Here is an 11467-nt window from a genome sequence, read left to right as displayed (position 1 = left end):
GTGGACAAATTTGAGGTGAAATCTTGAATTGTGTTATTTGAACTGGTTTTTTCACTGTATATATGGATTCAGCGTCCTTAAAGACTCCTAGGGCACTTCCACTGTGAAGGATTACCCATAAAGCTTGTGATTTCAAAAATTCTTACGGGATTTAAAAAAAATTAAACTTTAAAAACCCAAAAAAAAACTTCCAAAAAATTACACTAAAAACAATTCAATATTTAAAATAATCATAAAAATAATATACAAAAGCGTTTCACTTTAAATTGGTTTTGAGAGAGGATCCAAAAGCCAGAGCATGGGTAGCTTGGTTGAGAAGTTACAACCAAGTCAATGCCCAGGTGGAACTGCTATACGACAATATACAAATGATAATGGTGCAGCATAAAATTATAATTTTGTAGTGTCATTTTACAAAATGTCCCCACGCTATCAATCTGATCTGAAACCTCCTCATCTGCCTTTCATTCATACGTATTTTATTTGTGGGGAAGAAGCACGCACGTTGTACTTATCTGTGTTGCATCTTTGAAGAACAAGTACCTACCATTCATATTCTTCTTCCCCTCCTCAACTCTGATCTTCAACCGTTGACTCAGAAGTTTCAGAATGTTAGGTCTGAGACTGGTAGTTATGTTCACTTATGGCGCCAATATGTTTGTTAGCTGTACTCACTGTTCCTCACCATTTCACTCGAAATGGGCAAGTAAGCAGAGCACTGTAAAATTATTAATACGTTTGGATTCATAGATTTCACATGCAGAGTTTACTTCCCTGGTTGCACCCATTTCCTGATTTCCCTCCAATAAATATATATATAATGTCCTGATGCATAACCATATTTAGGTCTTCTGTTTTCCTCACTGGACACAGATAATTTACCATGGGCTATAGCTGTTATCTGTGCAGTGTGGTGTCTCTCCTCCTCCTGGCATCTTCTTGGTCAGTGGATGCATGGCACTCATTTTCAATTCTGGAATATGAGGCTGAGGACCTACTTTCTGAAGACAGATTGTTGAGACTTTTTGAGTCATGGCAGAGCAAACATGGCAAGCTTTACCACAGCTTGCAGGAGGAAGTCAAGAGGCTGGAAATCTTCAAGAAGAATCTGGACTACATTGAGGCTCACAACAGAAACAGAAGAAGCAGCAAGAAGCGTTCCGGCCACTGGTTGGGTCTCAATAAGTTCGCCGATCTGACGAATGAGGAGTTCAAGGCTATTTATTCCAAAAAGTCCAAGAAGCCTGCAAGATCTCCTTTACAGTTGGAGCGGCCTCGGCTTGATACATGTGATGCTCCTTCGTCTCTTGATTGGAGAAAGAAGGGCGTTGTCACAGCAGTCAAGAATCAAGGGGATTGTGGTGAGTTTCTCTGTATATGTACCACTTGTTATTTTTGGCTCTGTAGATTTGGTTTTCCATTGATAGGTGAGGGAGCTTTAGTGAGAGAAATCTGATCATTGCATCTCATTTAACTTCAACAAGAGTGAGGGGATTTGGACATAAAATTGGGAGTAAGTGGATTTGAACTTACAATTGAAAGTGAGCTTTAATGAGAGAAATCTGGTCTTTTAACTTCAACAAACAGTTGGGAGTGTGGGGATTTGGACATAAAATTGGCAGTAAGGGGATTTGAACTTACAATTGGGAGTGAGCTTTAATGAGAGAAATCTGCTCATTGCATCTCTTTTAACTTCAACAAGCAGTTGGGGGTGAGGGGATTTGGACATAAAATTGGGAGGGTTGGGATTGAGGGGATTTGTACATACAATTGGGAGTAAGGGGATTTGAACACTGCACATTACACTGAGAGGAATCTAAACATTACATCTTATTTATGCATTAACAGTGCCTTAACCAGTCTTCATGAGTCTGGTAAGGATTATGAGGTAGGAGTTAGAACCTGTTTGGGACAATAGAACAGTGCATCCCCTGTTATAAAAACCAAGTCAATGTCATTGTCATATTGGGAGTGAGAGGATTTAAATATTACTGTTTTGGAAAATGCCAATAGTGGTCCCATCGTAATATTTATGATGTGTGATTTAGTAAAAGTTTTAGTTATATATATATAGATAAATTTATTTTTTATTATTTAAAAATAGAATATAAATTAAATCAATTATAATTTTTTTAATGGAAGTAGACGTTTTAATTTTAACTTAAAAATAAATTATAATTTTTATTGCTAAGCACTTTGTTGATCGGGAGGTCACTGGTTAACTTTTTTTTTATAAATTTAATAATAATAGATATCTTGTTAAATTTCAATTTTTTTTATTTTAATTTTTTTGGGTAAATGACTCATATTTCTTTAAAATATAATTTAATATGCTAATTCTTAATCAATAAATAGATTTGATTTTTATGGAATTTTGGTCTATTGCAATAAAGTTAGAAAGCTAAGCGTTCTATGAGTGAGACTTTCTCTTTTAAGAATATTTTCTACATTAGAAGTTTTTTTTGCTAGGTAATGACTTGTCAGCCTTATTAGACAATGATCTGGGGAAATTATAAGTTTTTTTTGCTAGGTAATGACTTGTCAACCTTATTAGACAATGATTTGTGGCCCTTGACATTACTTTAGAGTTTTGAACTTAAGACCTTATCTAAATAATGTTGATCAACTATAAATTTTCTTAATTTTGAAATATATATATATATGGTTTATTATCTATCTAATATTCACAAAAATAAAAAATTTTACTATTATAATGTCATACTTTAACATTTGTTTTCACATTAATTATTAAAGTAATGATATATTTTGTTTAAAAAAAAAATATTTTAATAATTTAAATTGATTTAAATTTTTATAAATAAAATTACCAATTAAATTGATAAAATTACCATTTTAATATTAAACTTAAATTTAACTTAAAATAAAAATATAAAATTTTCAAAAAAATCTGATTTTTCAAACATATTTATACTATATATTTTGTAAATATTTCACATAAATAATATTTTTGATATAAAAATAATATTTATACTATGATTTTATAAATATTTCATTAGTGCATTGTTTACCATGAAAGAGTTAGCAACTATCTCTTCACTATAAGTCTATTAACTTTTATGATGCTAAACATTATCTTATAGCCATTGCGCCACATTCACGCTAGCATTGGCTTGTTTTTTTTGGTTAATTGGCTTTTGTGATGTTGAGATAGTTTTGATATTTTTGTTAGTTGGTTTTTGTGATGTTTGAGATAATTGTTTATCTTTGATTTATTTTTAGGATATATATATTTTATTGATAAAAAATATTATAGTTTGATTTTATTTGAGTGGTATTGTTTAAGTTTATAAAAAATAATATGGTACAAATGAAATTTGAATTTTAATAAAATAAATAATATTTTTTAATATTTTATTAAATTAAATTTATTATAATTTATTATTTTTTAAATTGTTACAAAAGTATTAGTTTAAATTTAATAATTAATAATTTTAGGAAAAAAGATATATAATTTTAAAGTTTTTTTAGTAATAATTAATATTATTTTAATAATGGTGGTGTAGGAAGTTGTTGGTCATTCTCATCAACAGGAGCAATAGAAGGGATCAATGCAATATCAACGGGGGACCTTATAAGTTTGTCTGAACAAGAGTTGGTTGATTGTGATTCAACCAATGAAGGGTGTGATGGAGGTTATATGGATTATGCGTTTGAATGGGTAATACAAAATGGTGGCATTGACACAGAAGCAGACTACCCATACACTGGTGAGGATGGTACTTGCAATGCTACAAAGGTATGCCTAGAACATTTATATACCACATTAGAAAAAATGGCACATTTGTTTGGAACTCTCAGTACTTAGATCTATACATGGTTTATCTTGGAATTTGGATTCAATAAATTGTTACAAACATAAATCTTTTAGCCCATAATTACTTATTTTTTTTGTGAGATAAGTTTACATGACTCTAACGTCCATGATTGTATTTGTTTTTGGTAAACAATTATGTACTTCATTTTGTGAGATATGATTTTTTGGGATTATTTCTATAGAGTAAGTAAAGAAAAACATTATGATATAACCCATATCCATGAGTATTTGTCACAACCATTCAATTTCTCATCATTTCGATAGTTCACTTAGTACTCATTATATTGGGTGATGCTCACAAAGGTGAAGAATGTGGATTCAAACTAGTGAAATAAGTCATATAGCATTGATCATCACCTTTGACACTAGCACAAAATAACTAGAACTTCCTACAAGTTCACCGATCCCAGGATTCCCCTAGTTCAAGAGTACTTCACTTTGGAGTTTTCCCGACAATTACACTCACTTAGTTTGCTACCATATCTACAAAACCTTAGTAAGTCTTGTGTCTTATGAACCATTCAATTAGAGTTGGACCCTTCACTTTATTATTTACATGTCGAGAGGAGTCCACAATCCAACATATGGGATAAGCAAAACTCATCGAGAGTTCACCCATCCCAAGACTCCTATAGTTCGAGATCAACATTTAACTTTGGAGCTTTTCCCACAATCAAGTTCACTTACCTTGCTACCCTATCTAGAAAATATTAGTAAGTAGTGTGCCTCATGAACTATTCAATTAGAGATTCCTTCACTCTTTTGTTTATTCATTGAGGGGCTTCCACAATCCAACATATGAGATAACCAAAACTTCCTAAGAGTTCACCCATCTCGAGACTCCTATAGTCCAAGAGCACTTCAAAATGAAGTTTTTCCCACAATAAAGCCTACCTAGCTTGCTACCCTATCTATAAAACCTTAACAAGTATTGTGCCTTATGAACTATTTAGTTAGAGATCCCTTCACTCTTTCATTTAGACATTGAAGGGCTTACACAGTCCAACATATGAGATATATTTTTTGGGATTATCTACATAGAGTAAGTCATTCATTTATGGCCAATATCCATGAGTATTAGTTACAACTCACCAATTTCTCATGATTATGAATAATCCACTTAGTACTTATGGCATCAAGTGAAGGAAGAGGAAATGAACACATAGCATCAATCTTCACTTTCATGGCTTGCACCTAGTAATTAGGACATCTCTCGAGGTCACCTGTCCCAAAAGTCCTCTATTTCAAACACGCTTATCTATAAAATGTTTCCCTGCAATCAAGTTTATTCTCAACTTGCTACCCCATTTACAAAATTTTAGCAAATGATATGCTTAACTCTTTGGTTAGAAATTTACTGTTTTATTTAAATATAAAATGTTTTCTTAATTCAACATGTAACACATCATTTTCAATATTATTTATTTAAAATAAATCTTTGATCCAAGAATATTTTAAGTTTAGATATTAAATTTTATTAAAAACAAACCAAATACTAATTTTAAATATTAGCATTTTACATTTTAATTTATTTATTTTCATATGTTTTTATACTCATATAAAATATTTTTACAATTATTTTTTATCTTTTATAATAACAAATTTGATGTTTTTAAACAACACAATATCAATAAGGGTGGGTTCAATTGATTAAAGTCTAGGGTTGTGATTAGGAAAACATTTATTTAAAATTTTATATAAATATAATGATTTTTTTTACTATTTTAATATTTTAATATGATGATGGATTTCAAACTCGCCCCGTATTATTAAACTAAACTCTTTCGGGATTTGTCGTAAGTAATTTGATTTTTTATTTTTTTCAAAAGATAAGAACTTTATAGATTAAAAAGGAAATATTTATTTTTAATAATAAATTAAAATTTAATATAAATATAAAAGTTGTGCTTTCCATCTTTTGCTCTATTGAGATTACAGCATTATATTAATTTTTTATTTTATTTATATTTTTTAAATTAAAATAAAATATAAAATATCCAAATTTATTACTATAAAACGCTAAATTATAAATCATAAATTAGTAAAGGTGATGCCAGCCATATAATCTGGCTACAATAAAACTTCAAATCATGAATGAGCGAAGGGCGATGTAATTCATTTCCATAGAAACATGTTTTTATGCAATTTATAGCAGTAAAAAACTGTTTATTAAATTTAAAGTGTTGGTTTCCCGTGTTTGTCATGTGACCAGGAAGGATACAAAGTGGTCACCATAGACGGTTACACTGACGTGGCAGAAACCGACGCCGCAGTCCTGTGTGCTGTTGTCCAACAACCAGTCAGCGTCGGAATGGATGGCTCCGCCATCGACTTTCAGCTCTACAGCGGGGTACGAAATTCGCAACGATCATAATACCTATTTATTTATTAATTTAAAAAATTCCAATTCTTACCCAAACCCTAGCAAAATCCGACATCGACATGAACCCTAACAAAATCCGACATCGACATGAACCCTAATAAATCCGACCTCGACATGAATGCAGGGGATATACGATGGTGATTGTTCGAGCAATCCAGACGACATCGACCACGCAGTACTTATCGTCGGCTATTCCTCTGAAGACGATGTGGACTACTGGATCGTCAAGAATTCATGGGGTACAGATTGGGGCCTGGATGGATACTTTTACATAGAGAGAAACACAGATATTGAATATGGCGTCTGCGCTATCAATGCAATGGCCTCCTATCCCACCAAGGAGGAAACCTCGCCCGGTCCCGAACCATCCCCTTCCTCGACACCACCACCGCCACCGCCTTCTACGCCGCCGCCACCGCCGCCACCACCGCCGCCGAGCCCCTCGCCCGTCGAGTGCGGCGGATACTCCTATTGTTCATCCGATGAGACATGCTGCTGTATATTTGAATTGTTCGATTATTGTCTGATTTATGGATGCTGCGAGCTTGAGAATGCCGTGTGCTGCACAGGTTCTATTTATTGTTGCCCAGAGGATTACCCCATCTGTGATATTGAAGACGGCCTCTGTCTCCAGGTATCCATTTCTACATTTATTCTCAACCCCTAGGGCCTGAAACCTTTAATTTTCAATGTTTAATCACAAATATGTTACTGATAAATTCTGTATTTGACAGAGTGCTGATGATATTGTGGGAGTGGAGGCCAAGAAGCGTAAGCGTGCTCATCACAAGCTGCCATGGAAGAATAATCACATTGAAGAAACCCATGCGGATTACCAACCATCTCTCAGATGGCGCAGGCATGCAGTGGAGTAGATGGTGATGGGGGAGAAGGGGAAGTAGAATCCGCTATATAATAGGGAGATTTTAAATACCTATATCATTATTTTGATGTGGGGGATTTCATATTTTTCGCAATTGTGAGGAGTTTGCTGCAATTTGATTTATTACGAGAATACTAGTATTGTTTTGAAAATCGCCCCTTCAATAGATCCTTGTGAAATTGTGTTTACTATCTGCAACAATTATTGGTTAAAAATTATGTGAGAACTGAAGTGAGTCAAGTTCACAATTGCTCCACTATATAGCTAGCTATCTCACAGAGGGCATTTGAATTTCATCAAACCCAATTGCTACATTCCTGTTGGTGTTTGAATTTGATCAAACCCAGTTCTTAAGAAAAGTGTCAACAGATCTAGTTTGTCTGAATGGCATCCAGTAGAAGATGCATGATAGTAGGTTTAATCCCCATTTTGTAGGTACCTATCAATGGTCAGATCTGTCACACAAATGTTTATATTTATGGTCAGATCTGTCACATATATGTTATATTTTCTGTTTTAGATTGAAGATTATAGATTTTATAGATGAAAGGTGGTTTCAGTGGTGGGTGATTATGGTTTTTTTTCTAATTTCTTCTTATTTTATATTAACGATCTCACTCCTATTGAATTATGTACATGTAAAATTATATTCTCTTATATATATCCCTGCCTTTTGATTATACAAGATTATATAATAAAATTATGTAACGTTTTGTAATTCTATTTTCTTATTGTTGGTCTGCATTGATTTTTTTTGGCACATCAAATTTTATGAACTTTTCTGTTACTAAAGTAGTTGCTCTGTATCTCTAAACTATACCATGACATCAAAGATGAAACTAGACCCTGCACAGTGCAATCAAAGATGAATATGATTGTAGGTTGAGTACTGATGCAGGGAAAGATTTTTGGGTCACATGGGAGGGCGTGAAAAAATCACATCAAAGTTTATGAACTTTTCTGTTACTAAAGTAGCTGCCCTGTTTCTCTAAACTTGACCATGACATCAAAGATGAATATGGTTGTAGGTTGAGTACTGATGCAGGGAAAGATTTTTGGGTCACATGGGAGGGCGTGAAAAAATCACATCGAAGTTTATGAACTTTTCTGTTACTAAAGTAGCTGCCCTGTTTCTCTAAACTTGACCATGACATCAAAGATGAATATGGTTGTAGGTTGAGTATTCATGCAGGGAAAGATTTTTGGGTCACATTGGAGGACATGGGTTTTGAAAATGAAAATGTAACAATAGATTATTAATATGTAACAATTTTGAGGTTGATTCAATTTAAACTCAGTTCAGTTGAAAAAATAAAAATAAATTTGTAAATAGAATAAAATAATTGATAAACCATTATTATTATATTTTAATTTTTATTAAAAATTTAAAAATATTTAAAAATCATTCAAAATCGTTTGATTATGTGACTGTACAAATAAATTTAGTCAATATTAATTTTTTTATATAATTTTAGATTATACCATCTTACCATTTAAAATTTATATTTGTAATACTGAAAACTTCTACTATCATTTTATACAATCTGAACACTTGAAACTCACAATTCTATTTAAAAAATTAAAAATTCAGTTCCTTTCACCCTAAAAAATTTGAACAGATTCTGATAAAAAGAACTCTGGTTTGACCTCCCAGGAAGAGATCACACCAGACAGAAAATTCCAAATCGTTGGCTGGTTATACTATGCTGTCCATGGATTTGATCTTGTACTTGTGCCAGGGGCAGGCGGAGGATAGAATGTTTACTGTGAACTCATGTAGGAGCCAGATTTTGTAATAAGGTAGTAGGGCAGCCAGAAGGTATTACATAGGCAATAGTGTGTGAGTTGTATGCTCCGGTGGGCGCTGTAGAGAATTGATGGTCGGCCTTCCCATGTGTAGAACAGTTGATTAACAAGAGAATTACTGTAGATAGAAATTCGCAGTCTGCACCCAAATCTGTGTGAGAATATTCCTTGATCCCCTATTTCAGTTTTGTTTTCCTTCTCTGTTTTATTTCCTATAGAGTGGTAATTTGCTTGTAGATCTCCTAGTCAGTTCAAAGGTTTGCTATGTATAACTGTGTTCGTCTTCAGGTCTGTTTCTTTCCCCAAATTGATAGCAGAGCAACGCGTTGAAATCTGCTTAAAGCAGCAGATTAGAAGCGAAGTGTTGGGCAGTGGGACCTGTATTGAGATTGCACTATCAACTAACACTTTAAACAAAATTTATGGGTTTTATTATCATGTATTTCTAGATACATCACATTGAAAAATTTTAAGTCTATCTTTGTCTTAAAAATGACTTAATTTTTTTTTTTTTAATGTGATGAATTCTGGAATACATGATCAAAATTACTCTATTCACAAAAACGTTATGGAAGCCTACGAATGGTGGGGCTCTCAAAAACTTAACTGGCGTCTTATTCCTTTGATTACTATTTGGTTCATATGGAAGTGGCGGAACAAAGAATCTTTCAAAACAGCAGTGAGCTATTTGGAAGAATTATAGACAAGATTATTCCATATTATTTCACCTACCAACAGATCATGCCTCAGCAGAAAAACCTACAGATGGCTTCCTCTGTCCTACAGCCACTCTTATTTCCAAGAGCACATTTTGATGGTGCAGCAAAGGATGGCACATGCGCATGTGGTGTGTTCATAGCTCTTTCAAATGATCTCCATTTCTCCATTTTCTGGAATGGTGGTAAAGGGACAAATAATAAGGCAGAGGCCATGGCCCTGCATGGTCTGCTCATCTTCTGTTCTTTCATGGATATTGGACCTATAAATGTATATGGGGACTCGAAAATTATCATTGATCATGTGAATGGTAAGCAGAAAATATCAAATGACAGCCTTTCAGGATGGCTGAACAGGATTGCATCTTTATGGAAGTCTGTTACATTTCCTATTGTGCATACAAAGCGAAATCAAAATGAACATGCGGATGCTTTGTCAAAGAAAGGGATGCATGCTCCAATCGGTATATGGCATCTGGTCATCACTATGGATTCCTGCTCATATGAGATTCAGCCGTTCTCTATGCCCGGCATATAATGCTTGCAGTTTTCTGTTTTGCTATAAGGCCTATATTTTCGGATATATCTATCTCCTACAGTCCTCCGAATATCTGGATAATCCTAAATTTTGCTATGTTTTTTGTTGCCCCAAGTGATGATGATGCTCTGTACATCTCCCTCTGATATCGAGGGCATAATCGGGATTTATGATCCACCAATATCTGTATATATCAGTATACTGTATTTTTCAAATACATAATATAATCCATATACTGCTTTTTCTTCTGAAAAAAAGAAATTTTGAAATCGTTTTGATAAACTAAAAAAAATAGCTAAGCTGGATGGAACCATGGATTAATGAAACAAAACGCTATGAATGAATGGGAATGTCGGCAAACAAAGTAAGTAGCCTTCGAGCAGATTTGCGAGTGGACGTTCAGGAAATATGAATCAAAACAGCAACTTCTCTCCCAAAAGTTGCGGCAATTTGATCATTCAATTTAATATTGAAAGGATATCTCATGGATACAGAATAACAAAGGATGTCATCTTTCTTAGCTATGGTGGTCAATATCCACTCTGCATTTGTTGTTGCCGGTGGTATAGAGACCAATGATTTTGAACCCATTCAAATCCAACCATTTCTATACCAACCCAGTAACATTAAAACAATCTCTATATCGCCTCGGCAACTTTTAAATATTGTATAGCAAGATGAATAAGACTAACCTCATATATTTTACCTCAGCAACATTAAATATAGCGTAGTAAGATGAATAAGACTAACCTCATATATTTTAGATATCACTAGTACATCAATGATTTTGAAACCATTCAAATCCAACCATCTACTACACCACTCCAGCAACATTAAAACAATCTCTATATCGCCTCAGCAACATCAAATATTTCCTAGCAAGATGAATAGGACTAATCTATCTCATGTATTTTAGATATCTCTAGTACGCCTATAAATTAATACGACTCAAATCAAATAATCTCCATCCATATTACATATATCAAGCATCTCATTCCTATTGAGATTATGTAAATGTGTAATTATACTCTCTTATATACCCTTGCCTTTTGGTTATACAAAATCATATATAATAAAATTATGTTAGATCTTCTAATTTGTAATTATATTTTGTTATGTGCCCCTGTTGTTTATGTTCATTATTTTTTTTGGCACATCAAAGTTTATGAAGTTTTTGGTTCCTGAAGGGGCTGCTCTGTTTCTCTGAACTAGACCCTGATATCTATGATGAATATGATAGTAGGTTGAGTATTGATGCACGGCAAGATTCCTGGGTCACATGGGAAGCCTGCAATTGAATTATTTC

The 11467-nt window shown here is 33.4% G+C and overlaps 2 protein-coding genes across 2 annotated transcripts; both read left to right on the top strand.

Annotated features, from left to right (window-relative positions):
* The first annotated feature begins 666 nt into the window (after positions 1–666).
* On the top strand, positions 667–7650 carry LOC149162212 (cysteine protease XCP2-like). The gene is made up of 5 exons (XM_089437171.1): positions 667–1361; positions 3525–3757; positions 6048–6185; positions 6343–6852; positions 6953–7650. The coding sequence occupies exons 1-5, from the start codon at positions 884–886 to the stop codon at positions 7091–7093; spliced, it is 1500 nt and encodes a 499-aa protein (XP_089293297.1). The 5' UTR covers positions 667–883; the 3' UTR covers positions 7094–7650.
* Positions 7651–9672: 2022 nt separating this feature from the next.
* Positions 9673–10161, top strand: LOC149162211 (uncharacterized). Its single transcript, XM_089435121.1, has one exon. It carries the CDS (start codon positions 9673–9675, stop codon positions 10159–10161), a length of 489 nt encoding a protein of 162 aa, XP_089291247.1.
* The last annotated feature ends 1306 nt before the right edge of the window (positions 10162–11467 follow it).

The sequence above is a fragment of the Pinus tabuliformis genome, chromosome 5_2 (assembly GCF_031772625.1).
Source record: "Pinus tabuliformis cultivar Carrire ecotype Pingquan chromosome 5_2, CPIR1, whole genome shotgun sequence".
Taxonomy (NCBI): Eukaryota; Viridiplantae; Streptophyta; class Pinopsida; order Pinales; family Pinaceae; genus Pinus; species Pinus tabuliformis.
This window is presented reverse-complemented; position numbering and strand designations above follow the sequence as displayed.